The 25,713-nt window shown below is 44.1% G+C and overlaps 1 protein-coding gene across 10 annotated transcripts in view; it reads right to left on the bottom strand.

Annotated features, from left to right (window-relative positions):
* The window catches only part of CFAP46 (cilia and flagella associated protein 46), a 473,118-nt gene that overhangs the window by 148,643 nt on the left and 298,762 nt on the right, over window positions 1-25,713 (bottom strand). For all 10 annotated transcript variants that reach the window (XR_004539241.1, XR_004539242.1, XR_004539243.1 and 7 more), the window contains 3 exons: window positions 19,133-19,333; window positions 17,509-17,615; window positions 6,049-6,231 (listed from right to left, as the gene is read on the bottom strand). Coding sequence is in view for 7 of the 10 variants with exons in the window: in XM_033942370.1 (XP_033798261.1) it covers window positions 6,049-6,231; window positions 17,509-17,615; window positions 19,133-19,333 (491 nt within the window). In the remaining 3 variants the exon portion in view is untranslated. The remainder of the gene's footprint in view (window positions 1-6,048; window positions 6,232-17,508; window positions 17,616-19,132; window positions 19,334-25,713) is intronic.

Below are 25,713 nucleotides of genomic sequence, written 5' to 3'. Positions count from 1 at the left end.
CCCCACCCCGAACGACCACTCGCACGCGCTCCCACCCGCACCCGCATCCACGATCGGAGCAAGAGGGAGCCCAAGCCCTCTTGCCCGGCCGACTCCCCGACGTCCGATACATCCCCCCCCCCCGGCAGGACCACTCGCACCCCCACCCCGAAGGACCGCCGACTTCCCGACAATATCGGGCCAGAAGGGAGCCCAAACCCTCCTGGCCACGGCGACCCCCTAACCCCACCCCGCACTACATTACGGGCAGGAGGGATCCCAGGCCCTCCTGCCCTCGACGCAAACCCCCCTCCCCCCCAACGACCGTCCCCCCCCAAGAACCTCCGACCGCCCCCCCAGCCGACCCGCGACCCCCCTGGCCGACCCCCACGACCCCCCCACCCCCCTTCCCCGTACCTTTGGAAGTTGGCCGGACAGACGGGAGCCAAACCCGCCTGTCCGGCAGGCAGCCAACGAAGGAATGAGGCCGGATTGGCCCATCCGTCCTAAAGCTCCGCCTACTGGTGGGGCCTAAGGCGCGTGGGCCAATCAGAATAGGCCCTGGAGCCTTAGGTCCCACCTGGGGGCGCGGCCTGAGGCACATGGTCGGGTTGGGCCCATGTGCCTCAGGCCGCGCCCCCAGGTGGGACCTAAGGCTCCAGGGCCTATTCTGATTGGCCCACGCGCCTTAGGCCCCACCAGTAGGCGGAGCTTTAGGACGGATGGGCCAATCCGGCCTCATTCCTTCGTTGGCTGCCTGCCGGACAGGCGGGTTTGGCTCCCGTCTGTCCGGCCAACTACCAAAGGTACGGGGAAGGGGGGTGGGGGGGTCGTGGGGGTCGCCAGGGGGGTCGCGGGTCGGCTGGGGGAGCGGTCGGAGGTTCTTGGGGGGGGCGGTCGTTGGGGGGGAGGGGGGTTTGCGTCGAGGGCAGGAGGGCCTGGGATCCCTCCTGCCCGTAATGTAGTGCGGGGTGGGGTTAGGGGGTCGCCGTGGCCAGGAGGGTTTGGGCTCCCTTCTGGCCCAACTACCAAAGGTACGGGGAAGGGGGGTGGGGGGGTCGTGGGGGTCGCCAGGGGGGGTCGCGGGTCGGCTGGGGGAGCGGTCGGAGGTTCTTGGGGGGGGCGGTCGTTGGGGGGGAGGGGGGTTTGCGTCGAGGGCAGGAGGGCCTGGGATCCCTCCTGCCCGTAATGTAGTGCGGGGTGGGGGTAGGGGGTCGCCGTGGCCAGGAGGGTTTGGGCTCCCTCCTGGCCCGATATTGTCGTGGAGTCGGCGGTCCTTCGGGGTGGGGGTGCGAATGGTCCTGCCGGGGGGGGGATGAATCGGACGTCGGGGGGGGGGTGAACGGAGAGTCGGGACAGCGCACGGAGAGGCGGGGCAGTGCACGGAAGTCAGGGGGGGGAACGGAGAGTCGGGACAGCGCACGGAAAGTCAGGGCAGTGCACGGAAGTCAGGGGGGGTGAACGGAGAGTCGGGACAGCGCACGGAAAGTCAGGGCAGTGCATGGAAGTCAGGGGGGGTGAACGGAGAGTCGGGACAGCGCACGGAGAGGCGGGGCAGTGCACGGAAGTCAGGGGGGGTGAACAGAGAGTCGGGACAGCGCACGGAGAGGCGGGGCAGTGCACGGAAGTCAGGGGGGTGAACGGAGAGTCGGGCAGCATGCGCGGTATAATCGTGAGCGCGTTATACCAAAGTTTTTGTGCTTATCATCGTGATTTCTGCGCGCTATACACGTGTGCGCGTTTTATACGGGTGCGTGTTATTTGCGTGAAAATACGGTAATCTTTCATTCTGTTAAATCCATTCAGGATATACCAAAGAAACAATTGACGTCTAGAGAGGGACAAAAGAGTCTGCCCGTAAGACTGAGGATCCAAAAGTGGTGTCTTTCAAGCCACCACATTCACTTTGTAAAATCTGGAAAAAGTATGCAGAGTAGACCGAGTAGCTGCTCTACAAATCTCTGCAGGAGGAACTGCCTGAGACTCCACCCATGAAGATGCAACACCCCTGATGGAATGCATCGTGAGAGAAATTGGCAGCTGTTTACCACAGGCAATGTATGCCGAAGAAATGGCCATGTGAATTCATTTAGCTATAGAGATCTTGGATGCTAGCCTGCCACGCCAGCATGAACAGATGGTCTGAAAGGCAAAAGTCATTGGTCCTTTCTATGTACTAGAGCACAGCTCTCCACACATCAAGCTTTCACAAAATCCTACCCTGCTTGTCTGAGTCTGTAGATTGAAAAGCAGGCAGATGAACCTCTTGGTTGACATGGAAATCAGACACAACCTCAAATATCTTTTGTGGCCTGGAAAGATGGGAATTTGCAGATATGCCTCCATGAGGTCCACAGAGGCCAGAAATTCTCCTGGAGCCACAGATGCAATGACAGATTGGACAATTTCCATGTGGAAATGAGGGACTCTCAGAAAAGCATTTACTGCCTTGAGATCCAAGATGGGCCTCCAGTCCACTGTGCCTTTCTTGGGCACGATGAAGTATCTGGAGTATCTGCCTGAGCCTAAGACGACGTTGGGACATGTTCTAAGGCCAGAAGTCTTTGAAACTTGGCCCTGACCTTAGCTTCCTTTTCCGGCTGTCTGGCCAGAGAGTCAATGAACAAATCCAGATGGGGGTGATAAAACTCAATCTTGAGATCCACTCGGAAGATATCCAACACCCACTGGTCTAAGGAAATTTTCTTACATTCCCCCTGAATGCTTGCAGCCGCCTCCCAATATGAGGGGATGCAGTTACCAACCTGGCATCATTAGGGCTTCTTGGAGGAAGGGTTGCCAAGAGCCCCTGAGGACTGCTGAAGTCTGGAGCTGCTGAATCGCTGTCTATAACCCTAGAATGACTTCTGGAGAGAGGCCCCCTGGGAAGGATAAAAATTGCTCCTACTCCAGCCCAGAGGTCAGCATGGTCTTCTTTCTGGCAGGGACAATGTGGCATTCTGCCATCCTGTCAAACTAAATTTTGTAAGGAGTCCTTCCAATATAATAACTCTGTGTTAATAAATCCTTCAACATGCACAATGTCAGAGTACATATTTTATATTCACCACATATCAAATAGTGCCTTCAAACAATATTGTAGTGAAGTGCTCAGATCAACCACTAGGGTTGAGTAAAGGTAGATATCGGGCTCATCACAGCACTTGAAACGACCTGAACCGCCATATTGAACATACATATTAAAACTTAGCACTTATCTTTTCTTTCTTGTTGATTTTCAACTTATCGAACTCCTAGTCCTACTGGCGGTGTTTATTCTGCCTCAACCACCTTATTGCTGTTCCCTTATATGCAATTAAAATGTGTTGCTCATCCCCGCTGTGTAAACCCCTCTACCCGGATTTTGCATGAACACTTCATCAGAAGGGGAACTGCTGTTGGCTCTACAAGTTGGGAAGGACTCCAAATCATAGAATGCAGAGGGCGAAAGCCTGATTGAATTGGGTCAAGAATAACTTGAAACGAAAAAAGTCAAGACAATGGAGGCAAACAACACATTCAAATAGCTTGGACAAGAAAGGGAGGAGGAAGATGGGGTAATAGTTGGACGAGCAGGTAGGGTCCAATTAGAGTTTTTTGAGTAGCAGAGTAACTACAACATGTTTAAGACATCAAGAACAGCTTCAGTGGAAAGTTAAAGATTGAGGATATGACAGAAGGGATGACAGTATGAGAGATAGTACTGAGTAGATGGGTGGAAATCGGATCAGAGGAACAGGTAGTGAGTTTGAAGGAGGAAATAAAATGTACAGTTTCTTCTTCAATGATTTCAGAAAAGTGGCAGAGGTTGAAGGAAAGTTGACTGGAGAAAGGAAAGGTGGAAGTGACCTGGTTGAGAACTCAAGGTTAAGTTTGTAAATCTTGTTGTAGTCATACTCTTGGGAGAAAGTGAAGGGGGATTGGAGTTGAGGGCACTAGAAGTAGAGAGTTCAGTGTGGCAAAGAGACAGCGAGGGTTGGAAAATAAGAATATAAGAATTGCCATACTGGGACAGACCAAAGGTTCATCAAGCTCAATATCCTGTTTCCAACAGTGGCCAACACAGGTCCTAGGTACCTAGCTAGATCCCAAGTAGTAAAACATATTTTATGCTGCTTATCCTAGGAATAAGTAGTGGATTTCCCCGAGCCATCTCAATAATGCCTATAGACTTCTCTTTTAGGAAATTATCCAAGCCTTTTTTAAACCACGCTAACCAAGAAAGTTAGTCAAATGGGTGTAGTAATCTTGTTTGGAAAGTGAAAGACTGGAAAGACTGGAAAGAGGATAGCAGGAATTTGAAATGTATGAAGTCAGCATGAGTATGGGATTTGAGCCAAAGACATTCAGCAGACCAGGCACAGGGACGTAGGTAGCAGATTTTAAAGGTCAACCAGGGCTGGGGTTTTGCACACCTTACAGAACATAGAATAGGAGGAGCAAGGGTATCTACAGCAAAGGAGAGAATGATATTATAAGAATGAATTAACATTTCATGTTCAGTTGAGTGTTAAACAGAACTTTGATTGGTTTTCCCCATGACTGGAAATTATCTGTGTTGTGAAACTTTCAAGGGACCATTTCTGAAGGTCCAGTAACTGATTTTGATCTCCTGGTAGATAAGTTATTTCAACAAGTCATTTAGAAACACAGAAACATGCTGGCAGATAAATGCCAAATGGCCCATCTGCACCATCCACTATTTTCTCCTATCCCTAAGAGATCCCACGTGCCTGTCCCATGAATTCTTAAATCCAGATACAATCTTTGTCTCTACCACCTCTACCGGGAGATTAGTCAATCAGAAGAAACAAAGTGAGGTTTGTGAATATCTTTTAAAAGTAAATATACAGTGAGAGAGGTCTTTCCCCCCACCAATTCTTTATTCATTTTTAAAAACTTACAATAAGTGCAACAGCATGTATAGCATTTGAAACTCAAATACAACACTTAATATTCTGTTACAATCTATATCAGAATTTATCCCCCTCCCCCCTAATCAATTACATTCTTTAAATTCAAGAAAACCTACCATAAACCCCATTCCTATATATCTTATTTAATATTCAAATAAAAAAAACCTTCCCCCCTCCCCCTATCCTGGATATGCATTTTAAAGGGAAAAATAATATTCAATCATTACAATATTTTGTTAATGGCTCCCAAATCTCCTGAAATTTTCTAAAATTCCCCTGCTGTGTGGCTATTGTCCTTTCCATTTTATAAATGTGACAAAGAGTTCCACCAGAAACTGTAATTCAGTCTCTTCCAGTTTTTCCAATTACTCATAATCTGTTGAGTGAGAGAAGTCTTGATAAGCACATCTAAACTGTGGAACAGCTGCATAAGGAAATTCTATTCATATAGGATTATAAAAACAAGTGAACCACATGCCTTCATGTTACAGTGCAGCCCAAATCTTTTTTTTTATTTCTTTATTCATTTTATAACTTATATCAAATGTACAGTAAATATCAAACAATTATAATACAACATCACTTGAAAAATCTTCAATATCATACACCAAGAAGATTTAACCCCCACCCCCCTCCCAAATTCATATACCACTAATATATACATGAAAATAATATCTTACGACAATCATCTATATATTCTTAATGGAAAACCAAGAAACCCCACCCCACCCCACCCCACCCCAAATCCACATGTGTATTAAAATTGGGAAAAGTGTAACTTATTCATTACTATAATTTAATAATGGTCCCCACACATCCTTAAATTTATTATAATAACCTTTTTGAACTGCCAATGCTCTTTCCATTTTATACACATGACAAACTGAATTCCACCAAAAACAATAATTCAGTAATTTATTTATTTATTTATTTTATTTATTCATTTTTCTATACCGTTCTCCCAGGGGAGCTCAGAACGGTTTACATGCATTTATTCAGGTACTCAAGCAGTTTTTCCTTTCTTGTAGTGTACATTACTGCATCTCAAAGAGAGGCACAGACCCGCAGAAAAGACCTACTGTTTAATAAGAAAACCGCATTATCTCATCCACATTTTGTAACTACTTTCCTACAAACGTTTTGGTTAGTTTACCTTTGTATGTATGCCTGATGCATTATTACTTCAACACTGCACTCTTGGTGACCACACTGAAGAAAATCCTCTTCAATTTGACTCATTTTATCGCAGGCTTCCAGGAGCATGATTACTAACTGAGATGGTCCAAATGAAATCTCAGTGCTATTCTGAGCAAGCTGTAACTGAATCAATATTCTCCTGAGGAGAAAAAAAAAATCTGTATTAAAATTATCTCTTAAAATCCAAACTGATAAGAAAATAGTCAGTTTAGTAATCTAAAACAATTCCAAGCATAGGGGTCCTTTTATCATTTCACAGCCATATCAGTGAAATAGTTAAATCATGTTTTTATAGACTATGTCTTATTCGTTCGATCTCTACTTTTCTAGATCCCAAATCAATTAATATTCTGATTCATTCTCTAATCATTTCTAAAATAGATTATTGTAACTCCCTCTTAATTAATACAACTCAGAAAGAAAAAAGACGACTCCAAGTAATTCAAAACACTGCAATAAAATTAATTCATAAAGCAAGAAAATACGATCACGTCACTCCATTATTGATCAAATCACATTGGCTTCCCATTTCTCACCGAATTACTTTTAAAATTATATTTTTGGTTTATAAAACAATAATTTTCAATGAACCTCAATTTATATCTAAAATGATAATTCCATATAGTTCCACACGCTCCCTACGTTCATCCTCCTCAAACTTATTATCAATCCCTTCTTTGAAAATTATCGGCACAAGAAGAAATGACATATTTTCCGTTACGGCCCCTACATTATGGAACTCCCTACCAAATTTTATTAGAAGCGAAAAAGACCTTATATCATTTAAGAAAATTTTAAAAACTTTTCTATTTCAAGATGCATTTGATACATGAAATGACATACTAAAATTTCCTACATTTTATAATAATTTAATAAAAATTTTTATTAATCCCTTCACTCCTTATTGTTTTTTCCCTTTTATGTGATCTTCAACAAATAATGACATTGTAACTTTTCCCCTCCTCCCTACTAATTCATGTCTGTCTAGATTTTAACAATTTTTAACTTTATTTAAGTTACATTGACTCTTTTTGTCAATTTTAATACTATCACTAGTAAACTGTTTGTTTTATGTCTAACCTGTCTAAATTGTATGTTAAACCACCGTCTGGTGACTTTTAATATGTACATCGCTTAGATATTGTGATAAGCGATTCATCAAATGTCAATAAACTTGAAACTTATTAAGATGTGCTAACCGATTTAGGGCTCCTTTTATGAAGGTACGTTAGGGCCTTAACGCGCGCTAGCCGCTCCTCTTGAGCAGGCGGTAATTTTTCAGGTAGCGTGCACTAATCCGGTGTGTGCGCTAAAAACGCTAGTGCACCTTTGTAAAAGGAGCCCTTAGTGCGTGCTAAAGATTAGCATGCACTAAATGCTAAGGCATCCATTATATCCTATTTCCATGCTAGCATTTGGTGCACGTTAATCCTTAGGGCGCGCTAAATTTGTTAGCGCCCCTATATAAAAGTTTTAAAATCTTTAACTCCCCCCACCTTTTACAAAAGCGTAGCGTGGTTTTTAGTGCTAGTTGCGGTGGTAACAGCTCAATGCTCATAGGAATTCTATGAGCATCGGAGCTATTACCGCTGCAGCCGTCACTAAAAACAGCTCTACACTTTTGTAAAAGAAAAAAAAAAGGGGGGGGGGGGGTAAATTTCCCTATAATTATTAATAATGAACATTTTCTAGGTTCTAAGAGGACTGGTTATTTCTGAAACTTGGGAGTTTTGTGTGTTTTTATATTTTTTTGTAATCATATGTAGTCTATTCGTGCCTGCCAGGGGCTTAAAGGTGAGAAAGAAACCAAAGAAACTAACCATTAAAATAAATTCATAATAATCAACTTTTCTTCTGGTCTTACTTTTGCCATTGAAAACAAATGCAAAATTGGATGATTTATAACTGAACTTTATTTAGAGAATGAGGCTAACAAATTTACACAGAAATACAACAGATAAAATGATAGAGTCTCTCCAGCATAACAACTACTGAGCTCGACAATCCCTTCCTCTCTTTCAGATTCTCTGTGCTTATCCTAAATGTTCTTTGTCTGTACCATTTCCACTATTAGGGGATGCTGTTAAGTTCTCATCCCAACCAACTTCCTAAATTTTGAGCATTATTTTGCCACTGTAGTTGAGTGTTATTTTATTTTGCAAAGTGCTAATTTGCAGAATTGTAATGCTATGTTTTGACATTATTTCAGATCATTGATTAAACCATGCCAATGAAAGTGTGAAATTTTCAAATGTGGAACTCCGAGCTGTCATGAAATTTCTATGCCTGCAGAAGGAAACTCTAAAAGAAACCCGTGAATATATGATGCAAAGACTGAGGGCTCCTTTTACGAAGCCGCGTTAGCGGCTTTATCGCACCGCAATGTTTTATCACGTGCTAACCCCCGCGCTAGCTGAAAAACTACCACCTGCTCAAGAGGAGGCGGTAGCGGCTAGCACGGCCGGCGGTTTAGCATGCGCTAATACGCACATTAAACCGCTAATGTGGCTTCGTAAAAGGAGCCCTGAATGACAAATGCCCATCATACTCCACAGTGAAGAAGTAGTGTGCAAACTTTCAGCATGGCTATTTTGAGACTGAAGATGCAACAAGGTCTGGGAGGCCTCAAACGGTGTCAACTGAAGTTGCTGACCATGTCCATGACCTGATTTTGAAAGATCAGCGAATATCAGTTAAAACAATTGCTGAGACACTACAGATATCCAGGGAACTTGGGTGCATAATCCATGTGCAGCTGGGCATGCAGAAGCTGTCAGCCAAGTGGGTGCTCAAATGTTTGAATGCTGATGAGAAACAATGCCGAGCAGACACTTCCATGTTGATTTTGCAGCATTTTCAGTGAGCTGGTGCCAATGTTTTCAAACAACTAGTTACTGTTGATGAAACATGGTTACACCACTATGATCCTGAGACAAAAAACCATGCAATAGACCCAAAAGTCAACAGGAAAGGACATTGCCACAGTATTTTAGGATCAGGAAGTTGTAATGACTATCTTCCAGGGGCCCAAACAGTTAATGCAGAATACTACTGTAACTTGCCATGCCAATTAAAAGAGACAATGAAAGAAAAAAGGAGAGGGAAGCTGCAGAAAGGAGTTCTCTTTCTGCAAGACAACGCATCTGCTCACAAGGCTGACAAAATGAATATTTCACTGGGGTTTCAGTGTACAGACCATCCATCCAACTCACCAGATCTTGCTCCATCTGACGATTTTCTGTTTCTAAACCTTAAAAGGAGTTTGAAAGGGCAATCATTTTTGAAAGATTTGGAGGTGATTGTAGCAGCAGAGCAGTATTTCAGTGATCAGAGAGAGTATTTTTTGGAAGGGTTATAGAAATGTCAGACACGATGTGCCAAGTGTGTTGAACTTAGGGGTGAATGGGTAGAATAACTTGTAAATAGTTCATCATTCCCTTCTGGATTGGGCTGGGAACTTTTCAACACCCCTCATAGTAGGCTCCCATCTTTTCCTTGAAGAAATATTTCCTTAGATTACTCCTATACCTCCTCGTTCCAAGCTTCTTTTCAACAGAAGAGGCCTGCTTTCTTTACATTTATATAATGGAGGTATTTAAATGTGTCTATATCGCCTCTCTCTTACCCTTCTTTCAAAGTATACATATCAGCCCCAATATTCATATTTATGTTTATTAAAATATTTGATATCCCACAAATTTATTTATTTAGATTTATATCCCATCCTCCCCAAAGAGCTCAGAACGGGTTACAGTTTACATTCACAGTGTTACAATATAGGGTTTACATACAGTGTACTGTATTGCAATATATTTTCATATAGGAATACTTACTGATGCTTGTGAAGGGTCGAGAGGGTGTCTAGGCAAAAAGGTAGGTTTTACAGCTTTTCTAAAGTTAAGAAGTCCTTTAAGGGCTCTGATATGAAGAGGTAGACTGTTTCAGAGGTTTGGTAAGAAATAGGACTATGATCATTTCCAGACTGTCTGGAGTTGGAGGGAGTGTCCTGATGGTGTATGTAGGCATATTTAAGCTTGAGAGCACAGTGTTCTCTTTGGGGTGTAGGGAGGAAGATTGTTTGAGAAGTATTTGTCATGTTGTAGAGGGATTTATATGCCATCACTAGGCCTTTGAAAATGCAGTGTTTGGTTATAGGCAGCCAGTGGGATGATATCAGTGCTGGAGAGACTGGGTCATGGGCTTTAGGTTTTTCAGTAGTCTTAATGCTGCACTGGCATATTTAAGCTTGAGAGCACAGTGTTCTCTTTGGGGTGTAGGGAGGAAGATTGTTTGAGAAGTATTTGTCTTGTTGTAGAGGGATTTATATGCCATCACTAGGCCTTTGAAAATGCAGTGTTTGGTTATAGGCAGCCAGTGGGATGATATCAGTGCTGGAGAGACTGGGTCATGGGCTTTAGGTTTTTCAATAGTCTTATTGCTGCACTGTAGTCATTTGGTGTCTTTTGCTGTAAGGCCATTGAATAAAGCATTGCAGTAATCTAGGTGTATAAGGGCAAAGGCATAGAGTAGATGGGTGAAGTCTTGCTCCGTGAAGTAGTTTCTTATCTTTTGGAGCTGGCAGAGGTAGAAGGATGAAGAGACTACTTGTGAGATGTGTTTGGAGAGTAATAAGTTTAAGTCTAGAGTAATTCCCAGGCTCTGTACTTCGTCTTTTGCCATCAAGGTAGTTGATTCCTAGGTTAGGGAAGGGCAGGTGCTAGAAGGTCTAAGTGGCTTAAAATAATACAAAGCAAAAAAATAAATAAATAAAGGAGCACCAATTAAAACATGAAAGAACCAGCTGGTGATGATCAGCATTTTGCTTACCACCACCAGTACAATATTTGAAAATTCAATTCCAGACCATATCCAGACATTGGCATTGAATTTCCGGGTTGGCCAACACATAGCCAGTTATGTGTGATATACTGCACTTACTGGGCTACAGCATGTAAATAAGGCTGACTTTTATGTTGCCCTATTTATGTGGTTAACCTGGCCACTTGAATTCTGATTTTCATCACTTAAGTGACCAAATGCTGACTCCACCCTCAGAATGCCCTCAAAATAGCTATTTTTGGGTTCAGCACTAACTGGTTATTTTCAGTGGTGCTAACCAGTTAAATGCCACTGAAATGACCGGTTAACCCCAAACAGGTGATTCAATTGGCCAGGAATCATTTCTGGTCAGTTAAAGTGCATGGAATATCAACTCCATTGAGAAATTTGTCTGTTCCCATATGTTTTATGATGAAGACCACTAACCATTTTAGTAGGTGCTCTCCTTATGAATTCCATCCATTTTATATCTTTTTGAAGATATAATTTCCCAAAAATTGTTCCTAGAGACTTAGTAGCATTGTTAGCTTCTGTTTCCTGCTGTACCTCTAACATTTTTCTGACTTTTGCCATTATCTTTTCTACATAGATGGCTACCATTACCAATATTCAGCCTGTGATATACATTGTTTTTAAAGATGCTACCTACCACAGGCTAAATCTAACCTGGATATTCAATTCTGGGGCCATGTCCAGGCACTAGCATTGAATATCTGGGCCATATGCTGACCCAAACCTTATGTGGATGCTAGTACCAATAAAGCTAAGTAGGTAAAGATAGGACTGAGGACGGCCTGGTGAACAGGGTTTTAATGGGCAGCAGTCTCTACTGCCCACTTAAACCATGTTTAATATCAACTCCATAAGATCATTAGCTATGGTCACTCCCAGACCTTTCATGCCCAGAAGTACAAGGGTAAATCACAAAGTAAAGGCAAAATACATTTAAAGGCTTTAACAGAAGTAACTGTGAGCAATTAAACATATCACTTTTCCACATAGTCCCCATGCAAGATGACTCATTTGTTGTATCGTTCATCAACATGCTTTGTCTTTTGCTCTCTGGGTTGAGTGATGCACCCATGTCTCATCGCCAATGACAATTCTCTCCAGAATACTCAGATCATCGTCATACTGTCTCTGAAACTGGGTTATTATCTGTCATTCTTCTCTAATCAAGGCATCCGCCCTGTCAGTGTGCACTTTTGTGTGTGATGTTGATAGGTGATCAGAATGACCTTTGTTGGTTACACCTGTTTTTCCCACTTTAAACCTTTTTACCCACTCATAAATCTTTCATTGATTCATGGTGCTATGTCCATACTGAGTCAATATCTGACGGTGAATTTCACTCCCTCTGCCCAAAGAAAGCACACTCATGCACGTTGTTCTTCGATGGTGCATTCTTGTTTCTGACCTCGTGCATGGACGAACTATCCAACAGGCAATGTACGAGTACATATGTTGCATTTCGCTAGCTCTGTTCCAGTTATCACATAATTTAACAATTGTCTTTAATTTTTTGATTTGCCCTCATACTGTACATCACCCCCTGTATTATACTACTGTTAGGGATTTTATAGCCCAAATACGTGACTCTATATTTTTATCATTAAATCTTATCTGCTACACTCTAGGCCATTTCTTGAGCTTTGCTAGATCCTTCTTTATGTTATCCATACCTTCTAGGGTGTCCACCTTGTTGCAGATTTTGGTATGATCTTCAAAGAAGCAAACCTTACCAGAAATCCCTTCTATATCAAATACAAAAATGTTTAAAAAAGGGTGCTCAGTGTATTTAAAAGTTGCTTATGAGATCTCTGTCAAAGGGTTTGGTATAATCTACAGTAAATACCGTACACTACATCTATCACTCTCTTTTGATCCAACGTTCTGGTCAGTACTAATCTTAAATAGAGGGCCATAATTCAAATCATAGATATTAGTCCCCTGCCCCCCTATATGAATTCCTAATTACCAAATACAGTAGTTGTTTTAAACTACCTAACAGGGAAATGAGTCCTCAGAAAATCAACTTACTCAAGTAAAAGGGTAATATTTAGCACCTCAGATTTGATCATATTCACTCGAAACCCAGATGCTTTCCCATAGTCATCCAAGTCTCACACCATCTCTGCCAAGGATTCCTAGGGCCTAGTCAGGGTAAACAGGATGTCACTGGCAAAGAGACTGATTTTGTGATCCTTGCCATGGACCCAGACCCCATGATCGGTGCTTGCTCTCTCACCCGCTGGGCAAAGGGCTCTATCACCAGCACAAAAAATATTGAGAAAAGGTGGCAACCCGGTTGAGTGCTACAGTGAAGCTCAAATGCCTTCTAGTACCTCCTAGTCACATTAATACATGATACACTGATTAAATCCAGCTTTAAAGTTGGGGGTCTCAACCCTTTTGCCCAACATTTTAAACATAGAGGGCCAGGACACCCTATAAAGAGCTCTCTCTGTATCCATAGAGAATAGGAGAAATGGCTGCTTGGTCCTCCACACCCTATCAATTAAGTTCAACATCCATCTTATATTGCCTACCAATAACAAATCCAAACTGACTGCAGAGCATCAGCCTGGGTAAAACCAATTTAATACCCATTCATATAGAAAATTAATGTATACATAATTCATTTACATGATTATAATGACCTGATGTTTTAAAAAAAAATTAATTAACAATTTTGAAAACTACATCAGTATGAGCCTTTGCTCCACTACAGGGAATATAATTTTTTTTTTAAAGTTTATGCACGATTTAATTTGAAAATTTATCAAATGCAAAGCCATGGTATGTGCTGTGATTGATAAAGGAGAGTTTTCTTGTTGCTGGAGCTCTGCTCTAAGTCTGGTCTCACAAACTTTTTTTCTGAGCACTCAAAAAAAACATGCTACATTGTATTTGAATTAAGAAACACTGAGGACTTTCTTCGGTTTGGTAAAAAATTTTATTGACACAAGTGTGTGTAATGAATCAAAGAAAAGTGCTTAAACTGGGAAAAACTAACATTTTTTTCCCTGTGCATATCCCTAATCAGTATGAATGACTATCTCTCCAAAGAGTTAAGGGATTATTTTACGAAGTGGCAGTAAAAAGTGACCTTAGTTCACCTTTATATGGGTTTTCCCACAAAACTAAGGCTATTTTTACTGCAGTAATAAATAGGCTGAGGGGCTCATAATCGAAAGAGATAAATGTCCAAAAACCTGCCTAAATCGGCACTTGGACAAACACTGTTCAAATACATCCAAGTGCCGACAATAAAAACGGGTTTTGGACGTATTTCTAAATGACCTAGGCCTTCATAGTGCTGCTGAACGACCAAAGCTAAACGGGGCGTTTCAGGAGGAGTGTCGAGGGCGGCAGTTGGGCGGGACGTGGGCCGGCTTAGACTTAGTCGTACAGTATGTACAACATAAAATAGACCCCCACACACTACCCCAGTAATCACTGACCCACCCCTCACCCCCATAAAAATATTAATCACACCTTTAAAATTCAGCCTCCAGACTATCATCATCTGGCAACCTGGCATAGGAAAGCCTAGTCATCCAGCAGAGAGGTGGCTTAAGCCTTCTTGAGGGTGGGTTAGGGACTAGAGAGTTGCGCGGGGACAGAAATCCCACCCGTCCCCACCCGTCCCCGCCAAAGTCCCACCCGTCCCCACCCGTCCCCGTGAGGACTCCCACCCGTCCCCACCCGTCCCCGCGAGGAATCCCTCCGTCCCCACCCGTCCCCGGGAGGAATCCCCTACGTCCCCGCCTGTCCCTATAAACTACAGAAATAGTTATTTAATTTAATTATGCTACTGAATTAAAGGCTCTGGTAGAAACCCATTTAAAAATAAGCAAAAATACTTTATTAATTTGGAAATATTAATTGGGAAGAATACATACTTTGTAAACGGGTTTCTACCAGAGCCTCTAATGTTTATAAATTTTTATCAACACAACTAATATACTACTTTATCCTTAAGCAAAAAAAAAAAAAAAAAAAAAGAATTTTTTTCCTACCTTTATTGCCTGGTTTCTGCTTTCTTCATGTTCTCATTCAATTCCTTCCATCCACTCTCTTCTCTCTGTGTCTTCCATTTGCTCTGTTACTGTGCCTCTCCCTTTCTCCCCCCTCCCAAATTGGTCTGGCACCCATCTTTTTCCCTCCGCTCCCCCCATAGTCTGGCACCTCTGTCTTCTTCCCTGCCAGCGTCTTCTTCCCATTCCCTCTTCCCCATTTCCTTTCAGTGTCCTTCTCCCCCACCATCTTTCCCATGTCCTGTCAGGCAGCATCCTTCTCCCCTCTCTGCCTTCCCCATGTCCTTTCAGCGGCCTTCTCCCCCCCTCTGTCTTCCCCATGTCCTTTCAGTGGCATTCTCCACCCCTTTGTCTTCCCCAGTGCTTTCAGGGTCCTTCCCCCCCTTCCTCCCGTTTACCCCATGTCCTTTCAGCGTTCTTTTCCACCCCTTTGTCTTCCCCAGTACTTTCAGCGGCCTTCTCCCCCCTTAAGCGTCTTTTCTTCTCCACTCCACCTTTCCTCCCTCCCTGCCTCCACCTTTGTGGCGCTTTTGCACCCGACCGACAACAGAACAGGCCCGGTCGGACAAATCTCCCTGTCCTGTAGCCGCGAATCTAAATTACCTTCTTACAGCAGCTGGAGTAGTGAAGCTGCTGTAAGAGGTAATTTAGATTCGCGGCTACAGGGCAGGGAGATTTGTCGGCCGGGCCTGTTGTCGGTCGATCGGGGGACCTGACCGGCTGTGCACATTCTCCGGGGCGGACCGCCCCCTCCCCCCTCTTTCGTACGCCATTGCCTTCTTCCTACCTGCCCTGCCGCACACAGCCGACCGGAAGTCTTCTTGATGTCAGCGCTGACGTCGGAGGAAGGGAGGGCTTTGCTTAAGCCCTCCCTCCGACGTCAGCGCTGACATCGGGAAGATTTCCGTTCGGATGTGTGCTGCGACAGGGCAGGTAAGGAGAAGGAGACTACCCTCGCGGCTCGACCAACCCCGCTGCGATCCAACCCCGCAGGAACCCCGCGACCCTCGGAGGCGTCCCCACGGGATCCCCGCGACCCTAGGGGGCGTCCCCACGGGATCCCCGTGACCCAAAGGGGGAACCCGCGGGATCCCCGCGGGAACCGCGGGATTCCCGTCATCCCCATTCCCGTGCAGCTCTCTATTAGGGACTCATGGAGAGGAGGACCCATGCCCATAAGCCCCTGTAATCATTGCATTGATACTTAAACATGTACACTCCCTTATACCCTCAAACCCTTTTTTACTGGCATATAAGTGGCTCCTGCAGCCATAAGGGCTATTAGTGTAATAGACAAGTGGGTCTAGGGGATTCTGGAGGTAGTTTGGGGGGCTCACCATGACCTATAAGGGAGCTGTAGTGAGGAGAAGACATGGCACCCTTTTTGTGAAGTTCACAGCAGTGCCCTGTAAGGTATCCCATTATTTAGGTGCCATGTTTGGGTGTTCAGTCCATCACTTTGCAGACCCCTCCCACGTCCAACAGGGCTTGTTCTAGGCATTTTTGACTTGGATGAAAAGTTGGATGAAAATGTGGTATAAAGATGGATGATTTAGTGACTTGGACGATCAGATCTGCAGGACGTATAGTTAGACGATTTTCGAAAGAAAAAAAATTTTGGACGTATTTCTTTGAAAATGTGTCCTAGGCTGTTTTCTTTGGACGACTTGCAACAGATGAAAATGGACTTAGTCATTCCTTTTGATTATGCCCCTCTGATTTTCTACTTCTTCTATTAACGGCCATGCACTAATGTTGAATTTAGCATATGGTCACTTACTGACACCTATTTTGTAGGTGGTAAGAACTCATATGCTAATCCTATGCTAGCCAGTTAGCATGAAGTGATGTAGCTAAGCTAACTGAGCAGCACAGGAACGCCTACTCTCCACTTCTAGACATGTCTCCTCCAACACAAATTAAAAAAATATTTATTTGCGTGTCCTATGGTAAGCTGCAGTAAATGCACATTAGTGCTTACTGCAGTTTAGTAAAAGGGACTCTAGACCTGCTATTGTGGAGCTTCAGATTCCATCTGTGAAGTATTTGAAACTGACAGTGTCTAGGGATAGTAAATTCCATTGTATAGGGCCTATACAGAACTTTAAAAAACTGTTGAAGCGGCAGATGAAATATAAGGTTTGAGACTATGCCCCTCTTTTACTAAGGTGCACTAACCGATTAGAGCACGCTAATCGAATTAGCGTGCGCTAAATACTAACGTGTCCATAGAGTAGCATGCACGCGTTAGCATTTATCGCACGCTAAATCGATTAGCGCACCTTAGTAAAAAAGGGCCCATGTTATTAATGAAAAGGAGAAGATGATAATAAGGTCCTGGTCGCCTATGTATTTTATGGTTTGCATTTCTTGCATTGTATTGTGGGAGTATTTATGGTTGATGGTGTATACATTTTTGATGTAATGCTATAGTTTTGTATGTAAGCTTGTAACTCACCCTGGGTAAGGGCAAAATATAAATGAATAAACAAACAAATAAAGCACAACTCAACACATCAAGAAAAAAAAAATATTACCTGGTTTTCAAAGATGCTATGAAGAACCTCAGCTCTGATTCCTTATTACTGTTATTTGATATCATAGATGTTAAAACATTTATAGTATTCTTCAAAATTGAACAAGCCTAAAAGAAGAATATTGTAATTAACAGATTGCATGAGATAAAGCTACAGTAACAAAATAAAGGAAAATAAATCAATATCACTAGCAAATAAAACATGATGCTACAATAGCCAGAAACATGCTGGGCTGTATAGAGAGAGGCGTAACCAGCAGAAGAAAGAAGGTATTGATGCCCCTGTACTGGTCACTGGTGAGGCCTCACCTAGAGTACTGTGTTCAATTTTGGAGACCGCATATGGCAAAAGATATAAGAAGACTTGAAGTGGTCCAGAAAAAGCCAACAAAAATGGTAAGGGGTTTATGTCAAAAAGCAAGAGGAGAGGAGAGACAGCGGAGATATGATACAGACGTTTAAATACATAAAAGGTATTAATACAGAACCAAATCTTTTCCAGAGAAGGAAAAAAGGTAAAACTAGAGGGCATGAATTGAGATTGTGGGGTAGTAGACCATAGTGATGTTAGGAAATTCTTTTTCATGGAAAGGTTGGTGGATGCCTGGAATACCCTCCCTAGAGAGGTGGAAGACTGCAAAACAGTGACAGAATTTAAAAAAAAAAAAAAGTGGGACGAGGAAGGAGGGAAAGACTGTAATTCTTCTCAGAGTATAAGTGGGAAATTAAAAATCCAGGAAATCCCTTAGTGCAGGGCTGCCCAAGTTCAGTCCTCGAGATCTACTGGCAGGCCAAGTTTTCAGGATATCCACAATGAATATGCATGAGAGAGATTTGCCTGCACTGCTTTCATGGTATGCAAATCTCTTTCATGCATATTCATTGTGGATATTCTGAAAACCTGGCCTGCCAGTAGATCTCGAGGACTGGACTTGGGCAGCCCTGCCATAGTGGATATCCTAGGAGTCACAGAATTGAAATGCAAGTGTAAACTAGAAATAGAACCCATAGGAAAAGGGAAAAGCTACTGTGGGCTGAAGGTTTGAGTTCATGCTTGTTCCAAGGAAAGGTAGAGAGCAGAGTAGATTAATATGGAACTGGACAGGGCAAATACTTCTAAGAAATCCTATCAGGAAGCAAAAAACTTGGAAAGGGGAGATACTAATTACTAAACAGGTTGGAAAAGAAGGGCATGACATTCCTAGTGCATTGAAGGTATGTAAGAGTATGCTTGTGGGGTGAATAGTAAAGCCTGGGCTGGAGTCGCTGTTAGATATTAGGGAGTAATTTCTAAGTAGACAAGTAGCTATTCCCAACCCAGGCTTTGAGGTACACATAGATAGACCTATTAGGTTTGCAGGATATCTATAATGAATATTTGTAAGTTAGATATGTATGCAATTGGGAAGATCTTGAAAATCTGACTGGGTAGTGGCCCTGGAGAACCGTGGTTGCCCACCCCTGTTCTAGGGCACACTATTTGTAAGCCAAAAGTGCTTTCTCACATGGGATCCATCAATGATGACATCCAGCTGTGAAGAGTTGCATCCCGCTTCTCTTTGGAGAATCCAGTCTATTTATAACAAATATGTAAATTAAAATAATACACTGATAGTTTTCCTCACCAGTTTTTCTTTTCCATCCTTTTCTCCCCCCAAGACTGCTTCACTGAAGTTGAGAGTATTTTTGTAGCAAAACTCAGCATCTCCTTCTATTTGCTGTGCTTCCTCTGAAAGAATCTTAGCTTGCCCATGGTTGTTCTCCTTGTTAGCGAGCACTGCTAACAAGTACAAACACTTTGACACTGCATATTTGTCATCCATTTGCTAAGGAAAAAAATTTGAATGCAACATATGATAAGGCATCCATCAATCTTTAATGAAGTATCAAACTACAGTTCATAATTATATACTATCTACAACAGTAAGGGCTCCTAAGGTGCGCTAGGGCTTTAATGTGTAGAATAGCGCATGCTATATTGCCACGTGCGCTAGACCTTAACGTCAGCATTGATCTGGCGTTAGTTCTAGAAGCGTAGCGTGCGGTAATTTCCTGCGTGCGCTAAAAACACTAGCGCACCTTAGTAAAAGGAGCCCTAAGTAGTAAAGTGCTAGATTTGGAGCAAAGGTGAACAATTGTTTCTAATGGAAAAATTACCTACAGAAAAAAAACCCAGGTACAAATCTCAGTGTGTAATTTTTTCCAAAGATAATAATCAAGGCAAAATTATCCTTGTAGTTTTTAGGTTTGATTACTGATGCAAACACCACAGATAAAAAATAAGCATAGGTTTTGCACCAATGTGAGCAATTTGACGATTGCTCCTATAGGGGGTAGTTTAAAGAATTTATTTCGAATTTGTTAGACCAAGCTTTTGTCAAAACACATCAATGCAGTGGATATGCTAAAGAATGTGGGACACATTTTTCCCATTATGTTGTAATGTCCCTTTAGGTAAGGTTGCTGGTGTTATGCTCCAAAATTCTGTGCTAGTCATGTTTTGGCACTGAGTCTCTGGGTTTGTGAAGCCAGCTAATGCATAACTGGTTGAGTGTGATATTCAGCACTTAATCAGCTATAAAGATAGAACTGACTTTTATGCAGTCTTGCTTATGTGATTATCTTGGCTGGTTAAGTGCTGAATATTGACATTTAACCGGCCAAGTGCTGACTCTGTCTCTGGAATTCCCCCAAAATAGCCGGTTTTCAGTTAGGTGCTAACCAGACATTCATGATCAGTTAGCTCCAAGCAAGTGATTTAAAGGATAGTAAAATTACTTTGAGTAATGACCTGATAGATTTTAATCATACCTCTGGAATTAAGAAACCCTGTGGTTTTAGTGTGTGGTGGCATCATTTTTAAACATTCTTCAGGAACTTTCCGAAACAGCTAGACATTCAATTTTTTTTAATGACTTATTTGGATGTGTTGGCCTTTAGGACGTCTATCATTTTTGGCCATTTTCAAATACATAAACGCCAACCTTCAAAATGTTCTAATCCAGATCATTTGGATGTGGGAGGAACCAGCATAGTAATGGATTGACCACACAGACACAGGCACCTGAGGGCACCTTAGAGGGCACTGTTGTGAACTTCACATAAAGGGTGTCATAACCCCCTTATAATTTATGGTGAGCCCCCCCAAACCTACTATACCTACCTGTGTATGGTGTTGGATTGTGCCCTCTGCCCAACAAGAAATACATCACGGAAGTTCCAATGATATATTTCCTGTCTTGCAGTGGGTGTGATCTGGCAGCATGACTATAGAGGAAGGTCCCATACAATCGCTGAAACTGCCATGCAGCTCTGAGGAACAAGTATGAATGAGAGCCAGTATAGGGAAGGGCTGGGGGATGCTATGCTTGTGGTTGAACAGGGGGATACCATGGGAGGGGATAGACAGGGAAAGATGAGATGCTAAATTCAGTGTGGGTGGAATGGCAGTACAACAGACTTGCTACTTTTGACATTAAAAAAGGTCACATAATTTGGATACTCTGTAGGTCAGTCCTCACTATGCTTTCCTGTTTTCCATGGCTTCTTTCAATTGCTTGTATGTTCATTCCCATTTCATTCTTGAAGGTATCACGTCAACGGGCCTTTGGTCTCCCCTGCTTCCTTTTACCACTGACCATTCCAAGTAGCACCTCCTTTTCTAGAGAATTTGCCCTTATCACATGTCCAAAATAGGTCAGTTTCTGTCTGATAATCTTGCCTTCCAGGGACAACTCTAGATTTATATGATCAAGAACATCTTTGTTGATGATCTTAGCTGTCCATGGGATTTGTAGAAGTCTTCTCCAGCACCACATCATGAAGTTGTCAATTTTTCTTCTGCTTTCATGAATGTCCATGTCTTGCAGCCATATGTTGTGATTGAGAACACAATGGTAGTGATCAGTCTTTGTTTGATGGTGACTGAGACATCCTTGCACTTCCATATTTGGTCGACGCTGGATCTCTGCTGTCATAGAAACATAGAAATAGACGGCAGATAAGGGCCATAGCCCATCTAGTCTGCCCACCCCAATGACCCTCCCCTATCTTTCTCTGTGAATAGATCTCACGTGTCTATCCCATTTGGCCTTAAAATCAGGCACGCTGCTGGCCTCAATAACCTGAAGTGGAAGACTATTCCAGCGATCAACCACCCTTTCAGTGAAAAAGAATTTCCTGGTGTCCCTGTGCAGTTTCCTGCCCCTGATTTTCCACGGATGCCCCCTTGTTGCCGCAGGACCCTTGAAAAAGAAGATATCTTCTTCCACATTGATGCGGCCCGTGAGATACTTGAATATCTCGATCATGTCACCCCTCTCTGTGCGTTTCTCGAGTGAGTACAGCTGCACCTTATCCAGCCGTTCCTCGTACGGGAGATCCTTGAGTCCCGAGACCATCTGGGTGGCCATTCTCTGGACCGACTCCAGTCTCAGCACACGGTAATGCGGCCTCCAGAAATGCACACAGTATTCCAGGTGGGGCCTCACCATGTCGAACCAATGCTGTGATCAATGAGGGACCCAAGAAAAATGAAGCTGTCAACCACTTCTTTTTCTTCATTGTTGATCTTCATGTAGACTTTCTTCTTGGAAATAGTCATGATTTTGGTCTTTTTGATGTTCAGGTAAAGTCCCGTTTTCTTACTTTCTTCTTTCAGCTTCAGGATCAACTTATTGAGGCCCTTCTCACTCTCTGCAACCTATATGCATGTGTAAACAATAAATATTTGGGTGATATTTGTGGCAATTCTTAGAGCCTGGTTCAAAATATTGGTATGTTAATACAGCCAATATTTTTCCTGGTCACACAACAGGAAATTATATCTCTGCTGTCTGTGTAAGCTTGTTGTTGAATGTTTAAATAGGAGTTATTTTCTTTTGATCTTGCAGGGCTTTATGAGGTATTAAGACAGTATTATGTCATCTTTCCTGGTCATGGTCATAGTGCCTATGATGAAATCCTAAATGGGATACTTTTAACATTTTTTTCTTATTCTTTTAAGAGCTGGATATGCAACATTTTTGTTAAAAGTGAAAGCACAAAGGAACAAAATCTCAATTTCTTTTTATGGATTCCCACCCATTTTCTTTCAGCAGCCACAAGGGGCAGCAGCAAGTGGCCTTTGCTCCTGCCCCCAATAACCCCACAAACCACCAGGAACAATAGGTAAGCATGGAGGGCCTACTTATACTATGGGGGGAGGGCAGGAAGGGGGTGGCAGGACCTCCGAGGGGGGGGGGGATTGAGGGGTTGGGAAGTCATATTAATTGCAATGGGCTAGGGAATGGGAAGGAGGGTTCTTTGTAAGAGGTTCGGAGAGCTTAAAAAAAAAGTTTATTCAGGCCCTAGCATATTTGCCAAGTTCACATTTAATCCTTGATATTTCAATATTTAATGCTGGAACCTGGACATGGCCCATCACTGAATATTGGTGGCTAATTCAGCTGGTGACTATCAATGTTTAAAAATCTGTGGGAGGGACCTTAGATATCTGGGCCAATCAGGACTTTAGGCCCCTCCTTGGTGCATCCCAGGATGCACCAGGAAGGGGAAGGCCCACCATTTTGAAGAGACAGGCATGCCGGCAGGAGGGACTAGGCTCTTGCTGATCTTCTTATAGGTACAGGGTGTTGGGAATGTCAGGATGGGGTGTTGGGGATTCGGGGATGTCTGGATGGGGTGTTGGGAGTTCATGGGGCTCGGTGGCAGAAGAGAGTGGGGATCCCTCCTGCCGATCTGAAGGGGATGTTAGGGGGTGTCAGGCAAGAGGGAGTGGGCATTCCTCTTGCCAATCTCAGGAGGAGGGTGGTGTTGGGGGGTCATCTGCCGCAGCCAGCTCAGCTGATCATGGCAGGGGAATTTACCCCCGATCAGTTGAGCTGGCATGACTCCTAGAAGCTGTGTTTTCAGGGAGTCCTGCCACTCAGCTTATTGGGGATTCCCATGCTGCAATCAGCTCAGCTGGCTGTAGGTGTGAAATGTGAAATTGTGAAATGTAGGCCAGCATTTTGCAGGCCTACATTTCAGGCATCTGTCACTGGTCTTTGGAGATGTGTAGGAACACTTAAAAATGCCCAAGGCCACTTCTGAGAGAAACCATACCCATGCCCAGCCTTGGACATGCTTAAGTATCCCTATGTGTCTCTGTAGACCCGTGACAGATGCCTACAAAGTAGGTGTCCTTCCTTACCCGAGGCTTTTTTTTTTTTTTTAAACATGTTCGGGCCGAGTCAGGGAGGCAGTAGACTCAAGCAGGCACCACACTCAAGCAGGCACCAGTGGGATAGGGAGAGGAGAAGTGCTGGTAAGAGCGTGGTCACGTGGGAGAGTGAGAGAGCAGGTGAAAGCAAAGGCAGGCAGAGCGGAGTAGCGGTGAGAGGAAGCTCCGCCCACCCCCAGCGAATCAGAGTGCCCGGACTCCCCCCTTAAAAGGAGGAGAAACAGCGGCAAGGGAACTTGTTCGGGCCGAGTTAGGGAGGCAGCAGGCTCAAGCAGCCACCACGCTCAAGCAGGCACCAGCGGGAGAGGGAGAGGAGAAGCGCTGGTAAGAGCGTGGTCGCGTGGGAGAGTGAGAGAGCAGGCGAAGGCAAAGGCAGGCAGAGCGGGGTAGCGGCGAGAGGAAGCTCCGCCCACCCCCAGCGAGTCAGAGCGCCCGGACTCCCCCCTTAAAAGGAGGAGAAACAGCGGCAAGGGAACTTGTTCGGGCCGAGTCAGGGAGGCAGCAGGCTCAAGCAGGCACCACGCTCAAGCAGGCACCAGTGGGAGAGGGAGAGGAGAAGCGCTGGTAAGAGCATGGTCGCGTGGGAGAGTGAGAGAGCAGGCGAAGGTGAAGGCAGGCAGAGCGGGGTAGCGGCGAGAGGAAGCTCCGCCCACCCCCAGTGAGTCAGAACGCCCGGACTCCCCCCTTAAAAGGGGAGGAGCCAACGGCACGCAGCCGTTCGGGGCACGCGGCGAAGGCTAGCGGCAAAGGCGCTCGCCTTAGTGAGGGAGCCTTTGCGAAGGAGCCTTTGCGAAGGAGCCAGGGAACTAAGCCGCCCCACAGAGGGTTCCAAATTGCAATACACCAGTCAGTTACCTAGACACGCATCAGAGAGCACCACACTCCCCAAACAAACACTCAACCGCACACACAGCAGCACCAGCAGAATCACAACTCTCAAGGGACAACAAACAGTAAGCAAGCCCCCAGACAACCAATAGAAACAGTCTTTCTCAAACACATCTAAAACTTTCCATCTATCTTTTAATCCTCCTAACAGGCAGATCCTTCTAACTCACTAACAAGCAGGCAATCCTCTCTAAACTATATATCTCTAATTATACATCCTCTCTAATTACATAGCAGGCAGACCTTCTCAGACACCCCAATCCCTCAAACTCTCAAACCAACGAACTAGCAAGCAGACTTCTCTTTCAAACTCTCAGGCAGACTTTTTCCTTTCTTTCAAGCTCTTAAACAGACAGACTTTTCTCTCAAATTCACATACTAACTAACAGGCAGGCATACCTAAATAACAATTTGAAATGGCAGGGAGAACAAGAAGCACCAGGACTGCAATCAAGACCAGCATTCCAGTCACCGGTGAGATCCAGGGGATGGCTATGGCCTACGTACAGACGGAGGATGACCCTGGACGGTGGACAGAGGCGTGGGTGCAGACCGAGGCCATCCCCCCCCAGCAATTCACTACAGTCTCTACACAGACAGAGGAGGCGGGACAGCTGGAAGGAGACATATTACAGGAACTGTTGAGCCTAAGGGAGGAGGTGAGGCGACTGAGAAGCATCAGAGAGGATGAAGCCTTCATCGACGACATAGTCCAGGAGCTGTCCCAAATCTCCGAGCAGGCACCGGACAAGTCCATCCTCATGACACCCAAACCCTCAGCTTCGAGACTAACGACTGGGGTACAGGAAATGGCTGGGGATGCCGACTCCTGGCAGCTGGTAACCTCCTCCACAGGCAAGCACAGGAGACCCCCCCCCTTCTCAGTTTCTTCTTCATCTTCTTCCTTTTCTCTCAAACAGGGCAGTTTTACATCGACCCCACAAATCGCCCTGAGGAACAGATTCCAGATCTTACAGGAAGGGACTGCAGATGAGGTACAGGAAGATGACCGACACATGACCCCAGTCCCAGGGAAGACTGAACAGCTCCCCCCGAAGAAACGCAGAGTGGTGGTCATTGGGGACTCCATGCTAA

Source organism: Geotrypetes seraphini, chromosome 4 (assembly GCF_902459505.1).
Source record: "Geotrypetes seraphini chromosome 4, aGeoSer1.1, whole genome shotgun sequence".
NCBI lineage: Eukaryota > Metazoa > Chordata > Amphibia > Gymnophiona > Dermophiidae > Geotrypetes > Geotrypetes seraphini.
This window is presented reverse-complemented; position numbering and strand designations above follow the sequence as displayed.